Here is a 27,114-nt window from a genome sequence, read left to right as displayed (position 1 = left end):
GATTATGTGATCTTGATGTAACTTTAGTCATGTTTGAAATCTGAAGTGTTGAAGAAATATGTACTCCCTAAGTGTCCAAATATATCCATATTTGGATAAATTTGAGTCACTTAATATGAGATGGAGGAAATATTAATTTTATGTTGTATTAAAAAAAATAAGGGCTGCATATTGAGAAAATAAAGATCAAGTATCAGCGTCGCGATTTGGGTGCGGAAGAAGTCATGTAATCTTGGGTGCGGAAGAGGAAGAGAAGTCATGTACAGTTCCCAGTGACGGCGCGACGAAGCGCTCGTATACAACTAGTTCTTATAAGAATGAAATGGAATAGAGATTATGCCAAGGTTCTTTTCCTCCGGGCGTGCACGTATTCCTAATATCTAATCCATACATTGTCTTCCTGTAATAATTCCTGGACATCGTTAGCATTTGCAAAAATTATCGTAGCAACACGCAAGCACATCAGTAGTATAATTATATTTTGCATCAACTTTTGTAAATGTGATTTCGAATGTCTTGAATGAACATCCCCAAGAATTTACATTGTTACACAACTTTCTGATGTGATTTAGCGCAGAAATTCAACTTTGGTACGCGGTGTATACAGATGCATGCGTACACTGTACACATACGCATACGGAGAGTCGGAGACGGGCCGTGCAGTGCAGTGCTGGTCCCTGCAGGTCCAGCCGTGCAAGTCGAAACCGGGCACCGGAGTCAAGAGGTCAGCCCCGGGCCCCCTGAGTCCCGGCCGCGGATTCCCCGGGGCGACCAGTATCCTCGTTCCCTGCAATCCGGCGCTCCCCCCATAAAGCCCCACCCCTTTGTTTACTCGCCAAATCCCCTTCTCGCACGCGCGCTCGCCGCTCGGTTCCCTCCTAAACCGCTAACTTTTCCCGCCGCCCCCGTGCACACATTTCATCGAGCACTTCGTCCGCGCCACCGTCACTGCCGCTCCGGCGTCATTCAGTAGGGGTATGGAAGGTGAAGACTACTTGCCTGAGGGGGGCAAGCTCCCAGAGCTCAAGCTAGGTGCGCGCGCTCTCGTTCTTGGATCGCTTCGTGTTTGCTTGGCGCATTAGGTTTTCGTTTTTTTTTTGTTCTTTTTCTGATTGATTCGGTGATTCAATAGATGCAAGACAGGCGCAGGGTTTCATCTCTTTCTTCAAGAAGTTGCCCAAGGTAAGTCTCTCCCCGATTTATCTTCTATTTTTCTTAATTTCTGGCGTCTATTTTGAGAGATCCGTTCCTGATTTATTATCCTGGCACTGTAGGATCCTCGGGCCATTCGTTTCTTCGATCGCCGGGTAAGTGGCGTTATATATTTTTGCTATACTTACCTGATAACTGTATATGTGCTCCAGTATTCTTTTTACTCTTGAACAATTTCTCAAATGTAACGAGAAAATAATTAAGAAATTTTTAATCTTAGTTCAATTTGTTGGATAGTTCTGGTATAATGTGAGTAAAATCGAGACTTATCTTGACCTAAGTTTGTGAAAAGTCAACACAGTTTTAGTGACATGCTATGTTTCTGCGTTATGTAAAACTTCCATTCACTGGAAAAATGGGCCACTATCAGCTGAGGTTGCCAACCTAGACTGTTTACCATTTCCGTGCAATACTGCATACTTCGTGAGGTTAGAGATATTATAAAATATTTCTAGTTCGATATTGTTTTTAACGTTTTGAGATGCATTTAAAACTTACTTCCTCCATTCCATAATTCTTGTCAAAATATTACATGTATCTAGACGCTTTTTAGGAATAGATACATCCATTTTTTGGCAAATTTGAGACAAGAATTATGGAACGAAGGGAGTATTAATATTCACACGTGGTTCATCATGGGAGTTTTAGTGGAATGCACAGTAATGTGTATGTATAGCGTTAAAAAAGGTCATCTTCTACTGTATCTGCATTTTGGTAGTTCATGCAAATATCTGTGTCTGTCTTCATAAGTAAATTGATTCAAGAGATCTTTTTTCAGATTATTTACACATTTGTCATGAGTTACTAGCTCGTCAGAAGACTGTCTTCATCGTGTAGAAGTTACAACTATTGAGACATATCACTCTCATACAAAGCTAATCTTCACCATTTGCTCTTAAGAATATTTGTACTTTATTCGTACGCATACAATTCTCTTATAAAAGAGCATGCTGTAAACTAAAGTTAAATGTTTCTCTAGGATTATTACACGGCTCATGGTGAAAATGCCACATTTATTGCAAAGACATACTATCACACAATGACTGCCTTGCGCCAGTTAGGCAGTAACTCCGATGGGATATCAAGTGTCAGCGTAAGCAGGGCTATGTTTGAGACCATTGCCCGCAATCTTTTGTTAGAGAGGACAGATTGTACTCTGGAGCTCTATGAGGGAAGTGGGTCAAGTTGGAGATTAGCAAAATCTGGAACACCTGGAAACATCGGCAGTTTTGAAGATATTCTGTTTACAAACAATGACATGCAAGATTCTCCAGTTACTGTTGCGTTGTTTCCTGTGCTGCGTGAAAGTCAGCTCTATATAGGGCTTAGTTTTGTGGATATGACGAACCGGAAGCTTGGGCTGGCTGAGTTCCCTGAAGATAGTCGATTCACAAATGTTGAATCAGCCCTTGTTGCATTAGGTTGCAAGGAATGTCTTCTTCCGGCAGATTTTGAGAAACCAATAGATTTGCAGCCTCTTCAGGATGCTATTAGTAAGTGCAGTGTTCTACTAACCGAAAGAAAGAAGGCTGATTTTAAGTCTAGAGATCTTGTGCAGGATCTTGGTAGAATAATCAGGGGTTCTGTTGAGCCAGTTCGTGACCTCCTATCTCAATTTGACTATGCTTTGGGTGCCCTTGGAGCTCTAGTGTCATATGCTGAGTTGCTAGCAGATGATACTAACTATGGAAATTACACAATTGAGACATACAATTTGGATCGCTACATGCGACTTGACTCTGCTGCCATGCGAGCATTGAATATTGCTGAAGGAAAAACTGATGCAAACAAGAATTTCAGTTTGTTTGGTCTGATGAACAGAACTTGTACAGTTGGGATGGGTAAACGACTGCTCAACAGATGGCTGAAGCAACCTCTGCTAGATGTAAATGAAATCAATAACAGATTAGATATGGTTCAGGCTTTCGCAGAAGATCCAGAGCTTCGTCAGGGTCTTAGGCAACAACTTAAAAGGATATCTGATATTGACCGTCTAACACATGCTCTCCGGAAGAGATCAGCCAACCTGCAGCCTGTTGTTAAGCTCTATCAGGTTTTTGTTTCTATCTACTTTTATTTTCTTTTCACGACAGTTTGCAAAGATGTTTTTTTTGGCCGAAATATGCACACAGATAAATTTATCACACTGCCATGTTGAAGCAGTGAGTACAAGGTTCAGATACCATATTTCGAAACAAGCATTGGACCTTTTCTTAAAGTACTTGTGTTGCTGTATCTTCGACAGAGCGTCCTAAGTTCTACTACCTCCGTTCCTAAATATAAGAAGTTTGAAGTTATAGCTTTGTCCTAAGTCAAACTCAAACTTCTTAAAATCTGACCAAGTTTATAGAAAAATGCATCAACATCTAGAATATCAAATAAGTATATACTATGAAAATATATATCATGATGGATTTAATAAAAATAATTTAGAGCCGTAGATGTTGGTAGTTTTTTCTATAACTTTGGTCAAAGTTTAAGAACTTTGACTTAGGAAAAAGCTAAAACTTTTATATTTAGGAACGTAGGGAGTAACATATTAGAAACTAGATTCCTGAGCCAGGATAATGTTTAGCAGTATGGTATATCAGTATGGGCTTCTAGTAAAACAGAAACCTCTCTACATATATCCATCAAAAGTTATTTATGTATTTACATAGACTCATGCTTTTGCAAATATTTTTCCTCTTGAATATATTTGCTCCAGTAAATTTTACTTTGTAATCCATGGTTTTGCAGTCCTGCCGTGGAATCTCATACATCAAGGATGTTCTTCAACAGTACAACGGTCAATTTTCTACATTGATAAGAAAAAGGTTTGTTAGCTCTTTTGAAGAGTGGTTGACAAAGAATCGGTATGGTAGGTTTTCTGAAATGGTTGAGACAGCTATTGACCTCAAACAAGTAGAAAATGGCGAGTACAGGATATCACCAGGATATTCTTCTGATTTGGCTGTGCTCAAGGATGAGCTTTCTGAAGTTGAGAATCACATCAACAATTCACATATGCACACAGCCACTGATCTGGATCTTTCTGTTGATAAGCAATTGAAGCTAGAAAAAGGGCCATTTGGACATGTGTTCAGAATCTCAAAGAAAGAAGAGCAGAAAGTCAGGAAAAAACTCACTAGCAGTTACATTATCATAGAAACCCGTAAAGATGGCGTGAAGTTCACAAGCACAAAACTTAAAAAGCTAGGTGAACAATACCAGGCACTGCTCGGCGAGTACACAAGTTGTCAGAAAAAGATTGTCGATGATGTAGTGAGAATTTCATGCACCTTTTCAGAGGTAAATCGAGATAAAGTTTTGCAGTTGATATTCTTCCTTCTTTGTCATCTGTGATTGTAACCAATCTTAGATTCTTGTTACAGGTATTTGAGAATTTTGCTGCAATTATATCTGAGTTAGATGTTTTACAAAGTTTTGCTGATTTGGCAACAAGCTGCCCAGTTCCTTATATAAGACCAGATATCACAACATCGGTAAGAATATTAGCTTACACACTACAAAAAGGAGCAATTTAAAAAAGAAAAGAAAATGGCACTGCAGTTCTAATTCGATGAACTTAATACAGGAGGAAGGAGATATTGTGCTACAAGGTAGTAGACATCCTTGTCTGGAGGCCCAAGATGGTGTTAACTTCATACCAAATGATTGCACGTTGGTAAGTATAGCATGAGATTGTATACAGCAGCACATAGCCACTGAGGTTCGTCATTCGTTGATGCTTCAAATGGTTCTAAACAGATGAGAGGGAAAAGTTGGTTTCAAATCATCACAGGGCCGAACATGGGTGGAAAATCCACTTTTATACGACAGGTCAGATTTGCACTTCCATAATAAAAGCAATGATGGTCTATTTAAGGCGTTTGGCATGTTTGATGACTGTCTTAGATTTCCTCTATCACATACTGTAAATATGTTCATGGTACTTTGGATGATAAATAAGTTTATTGGTGTCACTGCTAGGTGATAGCAGGATAGTATGGTCTATCATGTATACTTGTAAATAGGAGTGGTTGCATTGAATGCTAGTATGACAGAATACTTTCTTGGAAGGGTAATGTATGCAATTGTGAAATGTACCTTCACAAAATTATCTGATCCCTGCATACAAGTTAAGTGAATCAGAATAGCTGGTGTACAAAGGTTATGCTGCAGTTGTTCGCAGATCAGTTGTAGTCAGCATTTTGAAAGGTTTTTCCTGTAGGTCGCTCATCAAGGTGGTCCATCAAGGTCTTTGTCCTTGGCCCTTTCCACATATCTCAAAGACGAGTTGTTTTACAAAGAAGGGTGTTATGTTATGGGCTGCCGCATGCCAGCGGTACACATGGAAAGATTCCTTTTGGTAACCAATTAAACGGGCTTTGAGCCAGTTAGTTTGGATAATATAAGATTGCCTTGGTTAAAGATTGTTAGGATTAGGGTTGTTATCTTCAATGGCGAAGTTGGACATTTGCACATAGTTCAAACAATCAAAGCAATGTCTAGGGATTAGGCATTAGCAGGTGCCAACGATGTCAAATGCCTGTTACCAGATTAGTGAAATACGTGTAATGGTTGGGTGTGGTGTCCTAGGCTTGTAACATAACTATCTTATTTCTGTCAATGTATTGAGGAGCAAAGCCTTTATGTTTTTTCCAAAGGAAAATGATAAGTGGAGGCAAACCAAAATACCTGATTGACTCGGTACAATGTTATGTTCATGCCCATGGGTCTACAAAATACCACTTGGTACAGTGTTCTGGTCATGACTCATGAGTGCACAAGGCAGCTGGAGATAGATATATCCGCGAAGGTATGGGATAGGGCGATAGGCTATGTTAGAGATATGAAGGTTCATAAAAGAATAAATCAAGTATTCTAAAGACTCAGTTAAATTAGGTAGAGTCCAATTGAACTAGGAAGGTAGTGTTATGGTTTGGTCTTGATTAATTGAGAGCTACCTTCTGGATCAAGTTAGTCATCCTATATAGAAAGGATTAACGTGTAACGAACAATGAAATAACCAGAAATTTCCATGGCCTCAGATCCTATCTTCCACGCTGTGCTGTCGGTTGTTCAGAACAAGTGCATGCCCAATCTGCATTCTTCAGAGCATTATCCTACCAAAACTATGCGTCGTGGACCCAGTCCATAATACCTAGTTCCTAAGAATCCATTATAACCATACAAATTTGCACTTGTGGGCCCGCGTTCTTGGTTCTTGTATTTTTCTCAATTCTCTTGTTTTATTTGCTTTAGAACATATTAGTTCGCCTATCACATGTTCAACTTTTGCTACAAATGAGTTGTCTGTAATTATTATCATCAGATCTGATGCCTTCTGTTTTTCATTTTGTACAGGTTGGTGTGAACGTCCTGATGGCACAAATTGGTTCCTTCGTTCCTTGTGATCAGGCAAGCATCAGTGTGAGAGATTGTATTTTTGCTCGTGTTGGCGCTGGTGATTGCCAAGTAAGTTGGTTCATCATTAAGCTGTTTTGTTCTTAAGTTTTTTTTATTGAAAATGCATTTGGTTGTAAGTTTGTTTTAATCTTCTCTTAGAATAGCGCAAGCAGCAGTATATGGTATTGTTCTTTTAGGTGGCGGTACAAAACTAGCAAATTAAATAGGCACACACAATGAAAAATATGAACTAGATGAGTCGCACCTTTGCAATATCAATAAGTAGTTCTTTGAAGCATATATAAAAAATATGTTAATTCTTAACACTCTGGCTCAAAATCTTTTTAACCCTCTCTTTACGCAAAGGAAATATTTGCTCCCTCACACTCAAAGATCACATGCTTAGGAAAATCACATCCAAAGAATTTCGTACATGTTAATACCTTCCATTTTGTATTTTCACATTCTGCTACTGCTTTTTGGGTTTTCTACTTATTAAATGCCAAGCACACAGGAGGCAACGGATGCCCATAGTTTATGTCGTTGAACTAGACGTCCAGAATGAATCAAAACCAACCGGTTGCTGGACGTGTACTTCCAATGAAGAGACGTCCTCATTGAAGTAGTGAGGATTCTAGGTTGCCACCTGCCACATCTTTGGTCAAATGCCCCACGAGGGAGCACAATTGTGGGCGGAGGCACACCGCACAACATAGGCGAGCACAATAATTGGAGGCATGGCATGGACTGCAGAAGGAACGATGAGGCAAGCAGAACATGGCAATGCGACGGGACTCGGGAGGGTTGGCGCCAGCGCCAGCGCCAACGAGTGAGATCCATAGCGTCGACACGTGAGAAGCCATGGTGGAAGCTGATATTGAATTGCATGCACCTAACTAATCCACCCAAAAAAGCTCGAGCTGATGCGGAAATGTGGACAATATATTTCAAACACTCCCTCTCATGTCTAGGCTCCTCCAAGCCTTAGACATGGGATCGATGTAGGCTACAACTATTTTATTAATAGTTTGTTGGCCAGGTCGTGAACTTGATGAGACCTGTTTGTTCTGATAGCATATTGAATTGCTTCCACCTAACCAGTTCATCCAAAAGCTTCAGCTAATGGAGAGGGGTGAACAATAATATTTCAATCGCCTGATGTCTAGGCTCCACCAGATGTTAGACCCTAGACCTGGGATTGATGTAGGCTATGACTATTTTTATTAATGGCTTGTTGACTGGGTCTTGTACTTCAGACCTCTTGGCTCTGGTACCGTATGAGAAATTGCATAACCCTAATCAGTTCACCCAAAAGCTCGAGCTGCAAGGGAAAGGTGGGTAATATATTTCAACACCTCCCCACATGTCTAGGCTCCACCAGACCTTAGACAAGGGATTAATGTTGGCTGCAACTATTTTTATCAATAGTGTGTGGGCTGAGTCTTGAACTGAGATCTCTTTGCTCTGAAACCATATTGAATTGTATGCACCTAACCAATTCATCGAAAAGCTCGAGCTGATGGGGGAGAGGTGGGCAATATATTTAAGAACTCCCTCAGGTCTAGGCTCCTCCAGGCCTTGGATGTGGGATCTATGTAGGCTGCAACTACTTTTATTAATAGTGTGTTGGCCAGATCATGAACTCGAGACCTCTTGGTTCTGATACCATATGAATTGCATGCATGCACCTAACTAGTTCATCCAAAAGCTCGAACAGATGGAAGTGGGCAATATATTTCAAAAGGCAGCGCGCACGATATGATCCTTTTCTATCAGTTTAGTTAGAGTTGTGACCACGAGAATGAGAACGAACATGTCAAATGAACAAGGAGAGGGCAAAATTGTCTCCTTTGATGGAGTGTGTGTGTGTGTGGGGGGGGGGGGGTCTGAAATGTCAAATGTTATTAATGTGACTAAATTTTTTGGGTGTTATTTTCCTAAACATGTGTTTTGATATGACAGAACCAAATTATCCTTACATAAACATAGATAGATAATAGGGCTAACCAGCTTCATCTTCTTTTTTTAAGTCATGAGGGGAGGGTGTTCTTACTAACGGTGGTGCTGATATTTTCCAAAGGAAAGTTGAAACTTGCAGTTTTTAATAGGGCAGTCTATGTAGTTTTTAATAGGAAGACTGGGTTACATTCACGATGTTCTCGCATCTGAAAAGACAAACAAAAGATTCAGAATGTTCTTAGTTTTCGTAGTACAAGCACCAGCTCAGTAAAGGAGACAGGAGGGCAGCCCCAGGATGGTAAGACACTTATGGCGACATAAATGGCATCATAAAGTCGTAAACTATTAAAGCAGGGGTGAAGGAGCTCATATTTCCAATTGTGAATGACTGTAACCTTTACAAGTGCTACACATTTAAATTTAATCAATGTTGAAGTATAAGTGGATTGCCTAGCCCTTTCCATCAGATCGGTCTTTTGGTTGCGTTGGCTAGCGCATCAAACTCTTCATGGTATCAGAGCCAAGAGTCTCGAGTTCGAGACCCGGTTAGCGCAATTAAATTTCAACCCACTTTCGGTCCACGTTTAGGCCTGAGGGAGCCACACTTTAGGGGTTGTGTTGACGTATAAGTGGATTGCCTAGCCCTTTCCATCGGATCGGTCTTTTGATTGCGTTGGCTAGCGCATGAAACTCTTCAATCAATAACTGGTCCTGGGGATATTTTAGGTCTAAACTTGCTGTCTTGGTCTTTGTAGTTTTGCAAAATCTTGAAGTTATAAATTGTTAAATTTACATTTTTGTCGACAGCTCCGCGGTGTTTCAACCTTTATGCAAGAAATGCTTGAAACAGCATCCATCTTGAAAGGTGCATCTGAGAAGTCTCTTATAATTATCGATGAGTTGGGGCGCGGAACTTCCACATATGATGGATTTGGTTTGTATCATAAACCTTTCTTGATTTGTCTTTCTCACTTTTTTGTCATGTTTGGATGTAGACAGATTAGATAAGCATTTGTAATCATTATTTTTGTTTCCTACTGCAGTTTTGCAATATTATGACCTTGTTGAATCATTTTTACTGCAATTTGATTTGAAGTACTCATTTGAAATTACATGTTTGGCACCATCTTTTTTTCCTACTGCGGTTTTGCGAATATTGACTTTTAGAATCACTGCAACTTGATTTGAAGTAAGCATTTTACATGTGAACTGTTCATTCAACTGACATTGGATATCTTAAACTCTGTTTTTGGTTAGGACCATGTATTGTACCAACATGTTATGCCTTATACTTGGTTCCTCTTTACTGTCGAGTGTCTGTACAACAAAGAGCTGGAGTATCCAGTGTGTTCACCCTTCATACAAGGATTTCCTCTTTTATACTCTGAATCTCTGATAGATCTACTATTTGGTGAACCTGAGTTAGTAGGAAATGTATCAGGTGAAAATCTCTATTCAGTGAAAACTTGAAAATTCTCAATCCTAGCCATTAGATTTTTAATAAAGGATCACATGAAAGATGGAACATCTAAACATATTTTATGAAAACCCCCCTAGACCTCTAATCACGAGTTTATTTCTCCATAAAATGCATTTTAGCTACATCTTTTTAGCACTTGAGTTTTTGTGCACTACTACAGTATACTGAGATTGTAGGCAACTTCTACCTCCGTTCCTAAATGTAGGAAGTCATTGCTTTTTCCTAAGTCCTAAGAAGTTTGATTTAGGACAAAAGCTAGGACTTCTTACATTTTGGAACAGAGGGAGTAGAATATGAGATCTAACTCATATTTTGGATTGTTACATTTTTTTTATGGCCAGGTCTTGCATGGGCTATCTGTGAACATCTTGTTGAAGTAACTAGAGCTCCTACATTGTTTGCAACTCATTTTCATGAATTAACCGCATTGGCAAACAAAAATGGTGATCAGCACCAACATGTTCCAGATGTTGGAATTGCAAATTATCATGTGGGTGCACATATAGACCCATCAAGTCGGAAGTTAACTATGCTTTATAAGGTACCTTTTGCGACGTGAACTTCTGAACCACATTTTGAAACCATTTTGATGGCTTACTGTGTTGTCTTAAATTCTTGAGTCTTGTTATAGGTTTCTCTACAATCACTTGACAGCTGCCCAATGATTTTCAATTTTGTAGTTGCTTCTACCCACGAATTGCTTGAACTTGTATGCCATATATTTAAAATAACAAGATTTACATTTGTTATGGACATAGCATTAGTCCTTCATCAGTCAAAATTATACTGCTGTTTTGCTACTCCCTCCGGCCTGAATTACTTGTCGAAATATTACATGTATCTAAACGCTTTTTAAACATAGATACATCCATATTTGGGCAAATTTGAGACAAGTAATATGGATCGGAGGGAGTATTTATTTCCATTTGGCGGAAGGTGAAACTCAGCCTGCCATTCTGTCTTATCCCGATAGGCAAGTTTCTAATGATTGTTGTGTCTGAAAGGTGGATGATGAGTTTTCTAACAAGTATTATTTTAAACCAAACAAATGTTATGTCTTGTAAAAAAAAGAGATTAGTTCATGACCTGCAAACAATTTCAGGAGTTCATTCTATATGCTCTTTGCATCTATTTTATGTCCTTGACTCCTTGTAGGTTATAAGTCTCTTTAAATAATACAAATATGAAGCCCTATTTGGTTCAGTAATGTTTACTGCTAAAAAGAGATTTTTACAATGAACATGTTGTATTAAATTTCTGGGTGTGCTTAGAGTAAAAGGAAGAGGAAAATAACTCAATAGCAGTGTGCTAAACGTCATTTGCCCCTTTCTTTTTGCAGGTTGAACCTGGTGCCTGTGACCAAAGTTTTGGTATCCATGTTGCGGAATTTGCTAATTTTCCAGAAGCTGTCATTGCTCTTGCAAAAAGCAAAGCAGAAGAGTTAGAAGACTTCTCTGCTGCACCCAACTTCAATGATGAATCAAATGACGAGGTATCTGCAAATAAAACTCGAATTAACTTCCGTGGCTGTTTTGACCTAGTTGTGGGTGAACTCTCTCTAAAAAAAAATTTGTGGGTGAACAATTTGCGGGATTAGGAATTCTCTAACAGAAGGGGAAAAAAGTGGATTTAGGAGTCCTAAAGGCATTTCTCAAATTAGTACCCTTTTCCTTAGCGAGTGTTGTTGCCCTTTGCAACAGGTTGGATCTAAACGCAAGAGGGTGTTTAGCCCAGATGATGTGACCAGGGGAGCTGCTCGAGCCCGCGTTTTGTTGGAAGAGTTCTCGGCATTGCCTCTAGATGAGATGGATGGGAGAAAGGCCACGGAGGTCGTGACCAAACTGAAATTGGACTTCGAGAAAGATGCAGCCGGTAATCCCTGGCTTCAGCAGTTCCTCTGAAGGAAATGAATCCTGTCTAGAACGGGGATTTTGTTCTTTGAAATCGTTAGAGAATAGAGAACTACGTTGATGTCAAGAAATCTGATCCTTTTGTTACTGCGCATCAGCTTAGGATAAGTATGTTGCAACACTGCCCCTTTTGTTAGTGCAAGTAAACAAAAACGATGTACATATATTGTGGCAGCGTTCTTTACTGTCTGGTTTGCTGATGCTACTGTCAGTCCCTTTTACCTCATCAGGCAGGCTGCACGTCGTTAGACTTCTCCATAGCTACATCCTGGCTAGCTACATGGTGACGACACAAAGAGCATCGAAAATTGTTGCACATGTCAAACGGTGATGAGCTAACGACGGGTACTTTCATAATCTTCTCCACAAAACTTTGGCAAAAGTAAGCGCGTTTCGAACGGAAAGTACCTTCGGAAGTTGGAACCAAACCCCGTTGACTAGCAAAAAAATATTAATGCTGCTTGGAGCCTTGGAGGGCGCGCCACGGCAAAGCCAGCACATACGAGTACAGCAACATCAGCTAACACGACACCAATCTCTCGCATCCAATGAGCCGCATCCAACAGAGGAAGAAATCTCACATCCGACAGAGGAAGAATCTACCAAACGATCGATTGACTCCCATGGCCAGTAATGGTAGGACCAAAGACAGCATGGCATTGGTGCGCAAGGAGACGTCGTCAAGGCCAACGAAGCGGCACGGCGTCCCCGACAAGCTCCTGGAGCTCATCCTCCTCCTGTGCCTGAGCTCGCCCCTCTGTCTCGACGGCGGCCATGGCCTCGTTTTTGTTCCCTCATCTCCACCAAAGGTCGCTGTCAATGGCTGCCACTTCTCCCTCGACTTCCTCCCCGCAGGCGGCGCCGGGGCATGGGAGATCGTCGACAGCCGTCACAGCCTCCTCCTTGTCGCCAAGAGGAAACCCGGGTGGAGACGCCACCGCTTGTTGCCTGACCTCCTGGTCTGCGAGCCGGTCACACGGCGCTACAAGCTCATCCCATCCATGGAGGATCAGGGCCTGAAATACCACCGCTGCATTGGTGTTTTCCTCCACGACTGCGGCGCCGCAGAGGACCTACGACATGGAGCGGCCGGATCATCGATACCATGTCAAGGTTCACGGTGGTTTGCGTGCTCTACCACGAGTACGCCGGAGTATCTGGTAACGTTGGCACCGCCAGGGCCTTCATGTTCGAACGGGCCTGGAGGGGAAAGATTGGCTGGTACGCGAAGAAGCAAGCGCCGTACAGGCCCAAAATCCACCTTCAAGGTAAGCAGCCCCTGAGTTTCCTGGGGAGCGCTGGAGGTTCTCTGTTCTGGGCCATCCAAGGGGACTCTTCCTCCTGGCTAGCTTTTATTCCGGTCTGCAAACGAGTTTGCATTCGTCCCGCTGCCGGACCACATCCGAGGGTTGCCTGTGCGAGTCATCGACAGCAAGGATTTCTACGGCATGGTCCGCGCTGTTTGTTTGCAAGGCAACAATCTTCAGATCTTTTCGATGCCATGATTGGGAGCTTCAAAAGAGTCTCCAGCTGATGGAAGCTACTCGCGGGCTGCCGGGCTACAAGGATGAGTACTTCCGTTTCACACCCAAGATTGTTACAACCAGCATGAGGTCAATCGTGCTTGCTTCCCCATACAATGCATGGCGATTCTCCGTCGATCTCGAGACCATGGCTACCTGCCATGCATGCTTGCGTGGTGCGTTGTACAAGGTGGGGGCGGGGCCGATGTTCTAACATTTATTTATGTTGAAATTTCATTTTTATTTTGTAAATTTGAATGATCATTTCATATGCTAGCCATTCGAAATGACAACTATGGGAGACGCCGGTGGGTGTTACCGTGTTAAGCGTGGAGTCGTGCCCGATTAGTTGGCTCCCATTCCAGATCTAAGAGCTAGTTATCCTTTCCTCTCCCCTCCAACTCGTTCGTTCCCCTTGGATTTGGTAGCTATGGGCCTTGACTGTATGTTATTTTTTTTGACGTAAAGGCAGCGCCTAATTCATTGATTCAGAATTGTAATGTAACAAGGGAGAATGAAACACGGATCAAGAAAAGGGAAAACGAGGAAGCTAACCACAAAGCGCTCGGGCAACTTCTAGAGCTAAACTCCGGAGGCTGGACAGAGTGGTACTAGACGATTTGATCTACTCCTTCTGTCCAACAAAAGATGTCTCAGATTTGTTAAAATTTGAATGTGTCTAGACATGACTTTAGTGTATAGATGCATTCAAATTTAGTCAAAGTTGAGACATCCTTTGTTGGACGGAGTGAGTATTAAAGATTGGTCACAACACAGAATCCAGCAAGCCGCCGGAGGAGGATCTCCTCCGAAATGTCATCAGCAACTTGCGACGGCAGACGAGCGATATTCTTGAAGGTGCGCTGGTTGCGCTCAAGCCAAATGAACCACTAGACAACCATGATGATAGCCAAGATCGCTTCTCTGTCGTTCTTGTCATGGAAAGCAGCCACCAGTCAATTAGAGAAAGACCGCAGGCAGGGGGTTAGGCAGCGTCAAATTAAGGCGCAGGCCGATCACAAACCAAACTTGAGCGGCGAAGGAGCATTCAGAGAACAAATGCTTAGCAGTTTCCGGATGGCAAAAGCAAAGCTGGCAGGTTGAGTCGTGAGGAATGTTCCGGATAGCAAGCCGATCCGCCGTCAGACATCTGTTGTTGCAGGCAAGCCATGAAGCGAACTTGATCTTTGGAGGGATGCAGGTCTTCCAGATGACATGATAATCGGGCGCCAGAGTTCTTCCAATGAATTGCATCATATAAGCTGAGGAGGCCGAATAAGTTTCTTCCAAGGAATTGCATCATATAATCAGGCGCCGGAGTTCTTCCAGATGGCATGAAGCCGATCCGCCGTCAGACATCTGCTGTTGCATCATATAAGTGACTGTATGTTATTGAGAAGACACAGGTGTGGGTGATGTGAGTTTGGGTCTGGGAGAAATCCTGGACGGTTATCCCGGCTGCGGCGGCGATGACGCCAGTGGCGCTATCCCCACCCTGGAGGTGTCATTGAGGTCCTTCTCATGTCACACAAACTGCACCAAGGACACGCACACATCAGCCACGCCATGCTGCTCCAGCTTCTTCTGGCAATATCGTTCGGCTTGACTTGTTGAGCCGCCACCATAATGCTAGTGGTGCCATTGGTCGAGCATTGACAATCGCATGAAGCCTGTCGTGTCACCCAGCTGGTCACGATAGAGGCCGCCCAAACCTCGCCGTGGTAGCCCTGCCGGTAGTGTCGTTGGCAAGTGTCACTCATCGACCACATGCTCCTTGCAACGCCAGTGCGGGCCTTGTCGAATTGCATCTAGTTGGGTGCATCACAACCACTTTCTAGATGAACTTCTGCGAAGGATGGGGAACTTGAGGGCCTATATGGTCAATTGAAATATTTTTAAGGGTTTACTTTGCAAAATGCGATGTGGCCAAAAGCATGCTCCAATAAGGACATGGACTAACGTAAACACCCACATACCAAGTTTAATAAACTGATTCAAGCATTTGCAAGTTTTCTTTTTGACTAAAATGAACACTGCGTCAAGTTTAAAGACTATCTATGCATTTTGCTCCATGCTTTATATATATGGTTTGTTTATTCCGTGGAAAAGAGCATTTGTCCTATGAATAATGTTACCAATTAACAGGAGCAACTAATTGCAGGGACGCAACCGGGATCCCACAAACAGCCCACTTCTAATATAATTCTCAAATTTCCTATTCAAAATTTGCTAAAAAATTAAATAGAAAATTTCAGAATTGAAATAGAAGTGGACCCTTCATGTGAACCCTAACTAATCGTCTAGTCAAAGAGCTGATACCATCATTGTCTTGTCAAAGAACTAATTAGCACCAGGAATAATTGCTAATTTACCCATTATTGACACATATCCATCCAGATTCCAGATCACCACATCAAACACGACCCACACAGGGAAGCTACCACGCGCCAGCGCCCAGCCGAGACAGCCTAGCCGCCGAGCTTGTTGAGCAGCGCGGTGGCCATGGTGGTGAGCTGGTCGAACTCGCGGTTGGCCGCGGCCATCCTCCGCCTGCCCCCCGTGTCCCCGAGCGCCGCCTCGCACCCAATCCCGGCCTGCCCCGTGAGCGGCAGCAGCGCCCGCGCCTGCTCCCATGCCCTCGCCGCCGCGTACCCGCGCATGAGCCGCAGCGCCGGCACCGACGTCGCCCCGTACAGCATCCCGCACGCCTCCAGCCCGTCGCGGGCATCCTGGTTGTCCTGGCCGCCGTCGCCGCGCTCTGAGCGCGCCATGGCGGACGCTGCGTCCCCCGCGGAGGCGCCACGGGACGCGGCGAGGTCGGCGGCGAGGAGCAGGTGCGCGTGGCGGTCCGCCCTGGAGGCGTTGGGTCCGGCGGAGTGGAGGGCGGCGGCGCAGAAGGCGTAGTCCACGAAGTCGCGGATCGCGTCGCAGGACTCGGCCACCGTGTCCGTGGCGACGCCTGCTACTGATCCGGCGGCGGCGGCAAGGAGCGCAAGGAGGACGAGGACGAAGAGGAAGTGGCTTGTCATGGTTTCTTCTTCCTCGGGGTGGCGTGTGTTTCAACGATCGTATACGAGCTCACTACCCGGTGTGTGTTTGTCTCATCGGATTTGCGTTCCTCTTTCGATGCAATGCAAGCGCTGCTCCTACTGTCCTACATTGAGTGGTATATTCGATTGAGTGCGGGCTGGCATGGGTAGTTGGGTGCTGCATTTTGCTCTGCCAGGGCACGAGCAATGGGTGACTGCAGGAGGGCAGGCACAGCACGGTGTACCTCCCCGTTTCGCCATTAATGGACGGCTGATGTGGAGTCACGTTATTCTGGCCCTCTCCATTACTACGCTTCCCTGCGTAGGTTGGCATTCAATGACGCACTAAATGTGTGGTTACTTTGACAATTCAAGCGGAGGTGATATACCGAACCGGATCATTTCGAGTCGACCGTCTGGACGATCTCCTCGTCCTGATCACTGGCGCACCCCGGGAAAACAGAGAGAACGTGAGGCTCGTGAAGATAGATCGAACCCGAAGCATACTTAGAGACAGGGTGCGGTGTCTCATTACTTGGCCTCGCAAAACGAAGAAACCAGAGAAAACTGAGAACAGAGAAGCTGCTGCCACTGTCACCTCCATGGCCACCTCCTCTCCCGTGCTTGCCCTTCTCCTCTTCTTCTCGGCCGGCGTCATCGTCCCGGGACGCACATCGGCCGGCGCCGTGCCCACGGCGTCGCCGCTGCAGCAGCTGTGCGGGAGCCTGGGCAGCTTCTACGTCACCCCAGAGCTCTGCACATCCGCGCTCTGTTCATCCCCAACCTCCCGCTGCCGCTCCGCCGGTAACACTGCGCAGCTGGCCGCCCTCGCGGCCAGTCTCGCGGCGGCCAACGCCACGGCGGCAAAGGCCAGCCTCGAGTCCGCGCTCTCCCTCTCCCTCGCCAGGGACACGGAGCGCGCACGCCAGGCACGGGCACCGACGCCATTGGCGCAGGCGAGGAAGGGGATCCGGTCGTGCCTGCAGCTGTACGAAGGCGCGGTCCCGGCGCTGCGGTGGGCGGCGCGGGCCGTGGCGGCGGGGCGGTACCGCGGCGCGCGGGAGGTGCTGGAGGCGGCGCAGTACGTCGCGTCCGGATGCGCCGGCATGGCCGGCGGCGGCGAGGGCGAGGCGGCGAAGCTGATGCCCCTGGAGAACGACCGGTTCGGGTCCATGGCCATCGTCGCGCACGCGGTCGTCGCCTCCATGTCCGCTGCCTAATTGATTGATAAATGATAATCACCCCAGCCACGTTGTGACTAAACCCCCTATTCTGGTGTGATGTGAGACCTAGTAGTTATACTCCCATGATGTTTAATCATGTCTCTGAATAACTCTTTCAGTAATTAGTTAGCGTGAAGTATTCTTAGTGGTGTTTATTTTTCAAACAAGGCAACAAATCGTTTTTATTTTTTGTTTTGGACAGGTTTGTATTGACTAAAGCTTGTTACTCATTTGAAATAATACTTCATACATAATGGTTCTTGATCCAAAATAGCAAAACAAGTTGTTGATTGTTGAGAATAAAAACAAATCCAATCCAATATCTAATTAATTAAAGTAGCAGAAATTCTACGTCCAGATTTTGCAAAAGTTATCGTAGGATTCAAATTTATCGTAACATAATAGAAAAGGGATAAGAAAGCAACCAGATCCGAGAACGTTAGAAACAAATCAATAATCGGTATGGAAACCAATCCGCAATATACATGGAAACACATTTTGTTTGCCGGTTGGTATAGGGACACAGATTCTCCAATTAGGAATTAGATCCGCACGGAGGGCCATATGTATGTGCCTTAGCAGCAAGCCAGCCATTGATGAACTACCGAGCGGATTACAAGCCAAACGTCTTCAATTTGTGTCCGCGTCGTCCCATGCTCGAGATCAATTTGATCAAGCGACTCGACCGTCTGCACTCGCCAAGCGGAGTTCACGAGCCGCACTAGGGTATAGTGACAACGCGGCAAAAACACACACGACTGAGTAAGTCCAAACCATGAACACCTGCATACATCTGTAATAGAAAAAAGGACAAGAAGCCATCATGTTAATCCACAAAGGTTAAAATATATCTAACCCTGATTTTAGATCTTAAAGGTTAGAATTAAATATTAGAAACTTTTGGTCTGAACACCTATAGCTGACAGACCGATTGAATCTCACATACGTGGTCATACTCCACAGCGAATCATCTGTCAGTCAGATTTCTCGCGTGAGGATACACATATTAGCTTAAAGTGCTAACTAAAATTAATTCCAGTGTCCTAAACTTTTAATGCAAAGAAAATAATCCAATATCTCCATTGGGATTTATTAGGAAAGGACGTCTTATATGTATTTTTTTCCGAAAAGGAGGATAACCCCCGGCATCTGCATCGACTGATGCACACATCCACACACACACACACACACACACACACATATATATATATATACATATATATTATTATTATTATTATTATTATTATTATTATTATAGTCACATCTCCACCGGGATGTATAAGGACGTTCTATGTATAAGCATCACGACGATTGACAAACCTATTGCAACGTGACATGCGGCCGGGCAGATCACATATCGTTGAGGGCAGAACATACCATTGGACCTGCTCTAAGGACCATGTATGCATGATCGCATCTACTTGAGGCCAATTGAATTCACACCAATTGGAATATAAACAAATCTTGATTTCGTATCGGTTTAAGGTCAATCAATAGAAAGGTTTAACCATGCACGACCAGTAGCACGTGCACACCACAACAACCATCGAAGCAACCGATAAAAAGTTGTTTCAAAGACATCAAAACGTCCTACGCATAGCATCACTTCCATCAAAAACAGCGATGCGACAACAAAAACCTGGTCAAGTTGTTTCAAAGACACATGAAGACCCAAAATTTGAAGACACCACTCACGGGCAACTCAACAAAATTTAATTCACAACAACTTTCGCCCATGCAGCGAGAATTTAATCCGAAGCAGCTTCCGCACATGCCACCGGAATTCAATTATTTTCCCCAAAATATTTTTGAAGGTGTTAGTATAATCTCCTATTTACAATACAAGTACAACCCAAAACTTGAAGACACCACTAACAAGCAATTGTACATCGTCAGCCGGTAGCTAGCACCACACTCACAATGAAAACGCCAACCGAAAGCCAATGCACCAAAGGCACACGAAAATACATGACTATCACCGCAAACTGGTCACCTAAAGTGAACATCTCTCGCTAAATAGCAGAAGCATCAGAAACAACATGACAAAATATGGAAAGATTGGGAGTCAAACGTAAAAAAAAAGTCATACTAATGGATGATGGGCCTAACAGATAATAAAAATAAATGCTGACAGCAACATCCACAGAAAAGATAGGAGAAAAAATCACGTCTATAATCAATTTCCAAAATGAAACTTTTCAAATATCTAAAACAAAATATTTGCCAGAAAATTCAAACGCAACAAACATAACGTATGTTACCTTAGAAGCTCAACACTTTTGCATAGCGGGAGGTGAACGCGGATAAAGGTCCCTGAGTCTAGGTTAAAGAAACGGACGTAGTCTCCCAGCTCAGGGTTTCCTGGGTAAAGGTCGCGGCCCTCGGGGAACATCATCCAGCGGCGTGGGTGAAAACATGGATCAATGACGCCGTGGCCACACGGAGAGACCGTGGCTGATCGCCAGTACTTGCAAACGGCACGGAAGCGGACGTAGTCTAGTAAATCCCCGGCAAGCAACCGCGAGGAAACCGGACGAATCAGATCCTCTTGCAGCGATTCCCAGGGCCCGCCGGCGCCGGTGTTGACGTCCTTCACCGTGGGGCTCCGGCCAGTTGACGAACGTGATATGCTGCATCTCCGTTTTTCCGCGGGAACGCTGCTAGCATGCATCATCTTCGTTAGCTATCGCGCGCCGATCAGATCTGGTCTTCCAACAAAATTGGCCAAGGTAACCACGTACGGAAGCAACGTAAGCCAGGCACCTCGTGAGTTTAGGGATGAATAATGCAGACGGTTTAGTTTGATTTTGTAATAAGGAGGAAGGACCTACATATATATATATATATATATATATATATATATATATATATATATATATATATATATATATAATTGGTATGCTGTTGGATTCATAAACGAGTCGAATCGCGGGGCAGTATAAGAACTCTTAATCAGAGCTAGTTTAGCTGTACGTGTAGATTAGAGATTTTTCCTACGGACTTCTCTGCTGATCACTGAGGCGTCGTCTTCTGGTTTCCCCGGAAAAACAGAGATGCCGGGCGTGGTCTGTCTGGTGTCATTATACACTTCCTTCGCCTCGCAAAACCAGGAAAAGATGAGGGGCTACAGAGAACACAGAGACCACAGTCACGGCCATGACCGTGGGGCGCGGGCTGTCCACCTCCTCTCCCGTGCCCGCCGCTCTCCTCCTCCTCGTGCTATTCTCGGCCGTTGTCGTCCAGGGCCGCACAGCACCGGCGCCGTGCCCACGGTGACGCCGCTGGAGCAGCTGTGCGGGAGTCTGGGAAGCTTCTACGTCACCCCGGAGCTCTGCACATCCGCGCTCTGCTCACCCCCCCGCCTTCCCCTACCGCTCCGTCGGTAACACGGCGGAGCTGGCCGCCCTCAGGGCTAGTCTCGCGGCGGCAAAGGACAGCCTCTCCCTCGCCACGAGCGCGTACGCCAGGCAACGGATTTAGTTTCATACGTCGCCGCCTGCATGTCCGCTACCTAATTGATGATCATCACAATCACGTTGTTCATTAACCTGTAAGGCTATAACAGCCGTTGTAATTAATGATTAAGCTTGTGAGAATTTTATAAAAATTCTAACAGTATCAAAGCTCAGATCGTGTTTGTGGAATGGAGGTCAAGTCTCACAAATTTCCTCTATTATATCTGTTCTTTAACACCTGTTTTGAAATTATTACTATGTTGTTTCCACTCTACATGCTCTTTAAAATACCTTAACTGCCCCGCTAAGAGCCTAAGACAATGCTCTCCATCATTTTCATCAAGACTGACGTATTTAGTTTCATTAAGACACGGCAGGTTCCGAAGCCGTGAATAGCCTATAGATAAAAAAAACTTAAACCCTACATGCAGTAGTTCTAAAAAAAAGAAGCCTACAATATACATAGAGGGGAAAATTTAGTTCTTTCATACACACTACCATGAACTATGAACTGACAAGAAGGAAGCTGTATGGAAAAGCTAGTGAGAAGGCAAAACGTAAAGCACTAATGTTGAAGACCAGATTTTTTCTTAATGTTATAACTATAACTATATAAAGGACAAGCATATGCCAGCCCTAATGCCAACAACAAGCACAACATTGATCAACACACACAACATTTGATCATCTATCACCTGCAAATCAAATCGGTTGACTACTTTGTTGATGGGGCAGATTGGAAATGCAGAGAACCAAAATGCCTTGTCAAGAGTTGTCGTAAATGAAGCTTTGTTAAACAGAAAACGAAATTAACAGAGCAACAAATTTGTTCCACTAACTTTTATTGAAAACGAGGTATATTTTAAGCGGTGGCACTACAACAATGGGAGACAAAAATGATGTGAAAACTATACGGAACAAATATAGTCCTACAGAGTAGGACATACAAGTCTCATGGTTCAAAAAAGCATCGCTAAAGCGGGCTAAAGCTCCGATGGGTGGGATAACGCCTTGCTCAGACCCTAAGCGGCTACTTAAGCGCTCCAATTTCTCAAATTCCTCTTGATTTCCTCCGAGGATCCCGCCAATTTTGCCTGGGCGAGCAACATTCTCTCAACTTCTCCAATTCCGCTTGATTTTCTCCAAAAATCCCGCCAATTTTTCAAAAACAGAGTCCGTACAGAACGACACTTAAGCTACACTTAAGCTTCAATTCCTCTTAGTGATGCCTCACCACTCGCTTAGCGCCTTTTTTAACCATGATAAATCTGCATTGATCTGAACACAGAAGCCAGTATAACAGTAGCCTGGTGTATCAAAATAACCATCCAAAATTTTACTCCTTTTGCGAAGCCCGTGGCTGAATCGATCAGCGCTTGGCTCTCGTCAACGAGTACTTTTGGGCCAGCCCCAGGCTTGCTGCAGATGAGGTAGCTAACATCACCCTTGAATTTCTGATTTGGTGTCTTCATCTCGGGAGGGGTTGGAAGGGCCTCAACGTCGGCTATGGATTGCAATCCAGCATCACTTGGGATCGATTTATCGTCAACCATATAGCTGCCATGATCATGATGTATGTGTATTTGTAGTATTTAGTCAGAACAAACAAATGGCAGTAGATTATAGATCTTAAAAAATATCAAAATACCTGTCCATACCATTGTCTTGTGGAGGGAAGCAGTATAAGAGCCTCTGAAGGAGAAGGGTGGCAGTTTTGCGGTTTCATGCTATTAGGACATCGTTAGGCCCAGCATCAAAAGTGTACGCAACCTCTCATTGCAAAAGTTCAAATACCAAAGTATAAGCCTAAGAGCATAAACATGTCTGGTAGGTCTGCAATCAGAAATGGTTTCAGTATGAGAACAACTGCATCAGCTGGTTTTGCAGTTAAATGAAATCATACCAGATGACACAAACAGTACAATAAATAATACCATTAAGACTAGCATACTGTGTAGAGTCAGATATTTCTTGCGTGCTACCTTCGTTGCTCAATCTTTACATGCTTAGTAAAAAGATATCAATATCATATCCATAGAGTAATTTTGGAAAATCTAATGCTAGAATAATCCCAGCAGTAGTTCATACATTCACATATCACAATGGAATTTTCAAAGTTAACAAAGGATCTGAAAACACAAACCATAAATTCATCAGTTGATGTTCCAGAAAGATCTACAGATACTCCAAGTTCACTCTTTAAATTGCCAGTGCAGTAAAAACATCTCGTACTGCCATGTCACAGCTAAGCTTACCAATCTAATATCATGGTACTTTAGAGCAGTACTCATTAGATAGCATCACATGACTGTGACCTAGGAAACAACGGTACAGTCGGGAATAATTTAAAAGAAGGTCACAGATTTTGAGCAAGAACACAATATACCTGTGGGGTTCCCTCCGAATGGTTCCACTTCTCCACCAGGCTAATTATCCCGCGGTTGGTTGAGAGAACAATTCATAATTCTGAGATTTCAGTAGCAACAGAACCTCGAAACCAGGATGCTAAGAAAACTACCTGTGTGATGTATCATTCATATAGCATGAAACTGGTTGCTATCTGTACAAGTTAATCTGGCAAAGGATTCAAAATCATGTTTCTTGATAGCCTCCTCCATTTTCAATATTCGACTTGGCACTACAGTCTGGAATAAAAAACAAGCAGAGTGAAAGAAGAATAAGAAGCTACAGATAAAGCGACAGATCAGTATAATTGCCAAAACACTTGGTGGTGGCCCAAAAAGTGGAGATGAGAAATAAAATTTAGATTTTCAAAATGCAGCTGCATGATTGCGCTTCCTCAAAGATTCACTTTTTTTTGCGCATTTCTCAAAGATTCTAGGGGATATTAATCTAAGATAAGTCAACAGTTAAAACAAAAGTTTAACTTCAAGTTGAAAACACAATCACTTGGGCCTTGTATTGCAAGAGGGCTTGTTTCAACATTGTCTCGCTGCCACTGGTGCTACTGGTTTCCTTTTTCTTTGAACAGACCTAATGCCCCAAAACAACAAAAATAAGAAAGGAACAAAAAAATGGAGTAAAAACTCCAGTAAAAAGCAGAGTTATGAAGGCCCCTGACAATTGGTGTTAACAAAACCATGACACGGTGAACAAGGTATTATGATAGATAATATGAATTTGACAATGCTAACAGCGATCACATACCACAGCTATGATAATAACAAGATCATCCCAATGTACCTCATCAGCAAGCTGTCCTGCAATACTGTCACTTCCACCATCATTCTGCAAGCATGGATTCAGTCTCGACCATCATTTAATAGAAAAAACATGCATAACAAATGCCATTTCTCTGCCATAAACAGGAACTTACTTTTCCCATACACCATTTCACAAAACCACCATATATACTACGACATGCACTTCCAGACCCCTGCCTGCACTGAACTTTGCCAAAATGCTTGACAAAAGTTTGCTTGACACAAGTCATCTAGCTTACTAAACAGACCTTGATGATTTGCAATATATGAAGAATGGTAGAAGCCCTGAAGAAAAAGAAGGGACGACTGTAAATGACAATGTGAAGAAAAAAGTTTGATCGCCCAGAGGAAATCTGGCAGCAGCAATGGCATGACAAACTTAGACAAAACCACTTCAGAGCTGTGGATTTTGCACTGTGATTTGCTGGATTAAAATCCGTGAGCCACGGGGCTACATACATGCATCTTAAGGTTGACAAAAAGATAGGGGGGCTTGTGTTGAGAGATGCAGACAAATAATACATACCGACCCTTCTAATTGAGCACTGCCTTCCAGGGTCAGGTCAGGTTCTTCACACCCTGCTTTGCACTCTGTTGAGTTATCACAAAATTCAAAATAATCTTTTTCGGTAGCAAACTCTGTTGAGTTATCAGAAATTCCAATTTTTTTGAGCTCAGCTTGAACAATATCACGATGGTCTACAAATTGTCTTTCTAGGCTGTCCTGTTTCGACCAAATTTCCCTTAGTACTTTAAGGACCTGCATAGTCAGAAACATGGAAAGGGAAGAAAAAGATGGTAAGAATGGTCTCCTATTTACAAGCATGTTGTTCATTTCTAGAATCCGCATACCTCATCATTGTCTCCTTTTGGCATTTTTTGACTTGCACATTCCGCATCACTCTTCTTGTGATGAGAAAATTGGTGAAGTTCTGGATGTTGTGAGGAAGAAGGCCTCAACTGTGATCAATAACATATTATGATAGTTGCTAGATAAATTTTTCTATATTATTTAGTTATAGTGTAATGCACATGTGATCTCTTCATAATGTAAAGTATATATCACATAAGTATTGTATGGCATACATTTTGTGATGCTCTAGTGTCAAGTATATTTCACTTTCAAGCTGACCACAACTAGATGTGGGTTGCTGCACTTTTTCGTCTTTCCAGTATTTCGAAGGATATAAACTTGTGATTGACTAAATGTCATACATTCCGTACATAGTAAATTATCCCTCAGTGCATCTGTAATAGTTATCTGCATACCTCCTCCTTATTGCCATTCCTTATGCTCATGATTTTCTCAATAATCTCTTACACAATAATTGGATAAATTGTTAAACTCAGTCAGGATGCCATGGCATGGCAGACTATCTCTCTGGCGAAGCGCACGAGAAGGTTGACCCTACTGGCCCCAGGATGCCATGGTAGACTGTCAGGTTGTTTGCTTGAGTTTCAGTTCAGCACTTACTTGAATGTCATGTTTATTTTGTGGATACTACTCTAGTTGAAGATTAGAATTATGATCTGTGTTTTTACTACGACGTTTAGCAGGGGAATGCTTCAACCGGATTGAAGGAAAAAGAGCTCAGGAGCAAAAGCTGCGTTGAATCATGGCAAATGACCTTGAGATAGTGTAGTTTTTTTGGCATGCTTCGTTCATGTCTTGTCTTTAAATTTGTACTATGACCAGTTTTGGTACCGTTTTGAACTTAAGACTCACGATGTAAGCCTGTAACAGACGTTTGGTTTCATAAGAGTTGCATTGCACTACAAATTAAATTTGAAAACACAAAGTCAATGTGGAGATGATTATATAACACAAAGTGTTCAAAACATGAATTGCTAAGAGATATTGTACAAGGTATTGAAGCTTACTTCAAGATCCTTGTAAATGTTGTGAAACTCCGGTTCCCGTCCTGGCATGCGATATGGTTGCTTGTTGAGGTTAACTATCCCCATTTCCTATAATGATACATGTTAACTACATTCACATGTCAGTGGCATGTATTGTTTGCAGTACACAAACATACTTACAACCGGTTGTCTACCGACGGCCGAGGAGGCGGGGGTGGCAGCTGCGACTGCTGCGCTCATGAGGGTTCAGGGTTTTCCTGAGCCCGCGACGCGGGCTGCGCATCGTGTGTGCCGCTGGGGCTTCACGCGGATCGATTCGGGGGTCACCAGCCCGCTTAGGAGGCATGGTGGTTGCCTCTGTCGTCGAGGAAGACGAGGCCGATGTTGGCGTAGATGTCGCCGCCGGCGATCACCTGCGAGCTCTCCTCACGCCCCCCCCCCTACCTGGCGCGCCAGATGTCGTAGCACGGGGCTTTGACACCGGGGATGCGCGGGCACCCTCTTTTTGGTTCGGCAGTGGGCTACGGGGATCGCTCCGGCGATCGCCGGCGGGGCCAATGCGAAGCGCGTCAACACATGGTGAACACGAACGCGCATTTTTACCCAGGTTCGGGCCATCCGGAGGTGTAAAACCCTACGTCCTGCTTGTCTGGGCTTGAATTGACAGAGGAACAAGTGCTTACAAGTTGCCGGGGGGAGCCCCCGGGTGCTCTCTTTTTGGCTAAGTGTCCCTTGTCACTTTGGGCTACTGCTAGTGTAGTGCTATGAGTTGGTCAGGAAACGAACGAAACCCCCCAACCCCTTTGACCGTTGGCGGGGGTCCTCCTTTTATAACCAAGGGGATACCA

The 27,114-nt window shown here is 43.7% G+C and overlaps 5 protein-coding genes across 10 annotated transcripts; 3 read left to right on the top strand and 2 right to left on the bottom strand.

The window, feature by feature from the left end:
• The first annotated feature begins 676 nt into the window (after positions 1–676).
• Positions 677–12,166, top strand: LOC100842311 (DNA mismatch repair protein MSH2). The gene is made up of 13 exons (XM_003562273.4): positions 677–1,032; positions 1,133–1,182; positions 1,275–1,307; positions 2,192–3,265; positions 3,952–4,503; positions 4,587–4,697; positions 4,790–4,879; positions 4,963–5,034; positions 6,562–6,672; positions 9,370–9,496; positions 10,384–10,583; positions 11,382–11,534; positions 11,743–12,166. The coding sequence occupies exons 1-13, from the start codon at positions 978–980 to the stop codon at positions 11,941–11,943; spliced, it is 2,829 nt and encodes a 942-aa protein (XP_003562321.1). The 5' UTR covers positions 677–977; the 3' UTR covers positions 11,944–12,166.
• Positions 12,167–12,291: 125 nt separating this feature from the next.
• LOC104581999 lies at positions 12,292–13,372 on the top strand. The gene has a single exon (XM_024457093.1). The coding sequence runs from the start codon at positions 12,501–12,503 to the stop codon at positions 13,233–13,235; it is 735 nt and encodes a 244-aa protein (XP_024312861.1). The 5' UTR covers positions 12,292–12,500; the 3' UTR covers positions 13,236–13,372.
• Positions 13,373–15,670: 2,298 nt separating this feature from the next.
• On the bottom strand, positions 15,671–16,730 carry LOC100821655. The gene has a single exon (XM_003559653.4). It carries the CDS (start codon positions 16,502–16,504, stop codon positions 15,944–15,946), a length of 561 nt encoding a protein of 186 aa, XP_003559701.2. The 5' UTR covers positions 16,505–16,730; the 3' UTR covers positions 15,671–15,943.
• A 172-nt stretch (positions 16,731–16,902) lies between these two features.
• On the top strand, positions 16,903–17,991 carry LOC100821053. The gene has a single exon (XM_003559651.4). The coding sequence runs from the start codon at positions 17,107–17,109 to the stop codon at positions 17,722–17,724; it is 618 nt and encodes a 205-aa protein (XP_003559699.1). The 5' UTR covers positions 16,903–17,106; the 3' UTR covers positions 17,725–17,991.
• Positions 17,992–22,045: 4,054 nt separating this feature from the next.
• Positions 22,046–26,592, bottom strand: LOC100846861. 6 transcript variants are annotated; one of them, XR_002962175.1, is made up of 8 exons: positions 26,288–26,592; positions 25,259–25,366; positions 24,933–25,166; positions 24,520–24,691; positions 24,351–24,431; positions 23,569–23,827; positions 22,841–23,015; positions 22,046–22,739 (listed from the first exon to the last, which is right to left on the bottom strand). XR_002962175.1 is itself a non-coding variant. In XM_024457431.1 (6 exons), the coding sequence occupies exons 1-5, from the start codon at positions 26,504–26,506 to the stop codon at positions 24,557–24,559; spliced, it is 624 nt and encodes a 207-aa protein (XP_024313199.1). In that variant the 5' UTR covers positions 26,507–26,592; the 3' UTR covers positions 23,834–24,431; positions 24,520–24,556. The 6 variants fall into 6 exon arrangements, 1 of the variants encoding a protein (XP_024313199.1); XR_002962178.1 differs by lacking the exon at positions 26,288–26,592 and having other exon boundaries at positions 23,569–23,608; positions 23,701–23,827; positions 25,259–25,736; XR_002962174.1 differs by lacking the exon at positions 26,288–26,592 and having other exon boundaries at positions 25,259–25,736.
• Positions 26,593–27,114: the final 522 nt, after the last annotated feature.

This window comes from Brachypodium distachyon, chromosome 1 (assembly GCF_000005505.3).
Source record: "Brachypodium distachyon strain Bd21 chromosome 1, Brachypodium_distachyon_v3.0, whole genome shotgun sequence".
Lineage (NCBI taxonomy): Eukaryota > Viridiplantae > Streptophyta > Magnoliopsida > Poales > Poaceae > Brachypodium > Brachypodium distachyon.
Note: the sequence above shows the minus strand (reverse complement) of the source record. Positions and strands in the feature narration are given on the sequence as shown.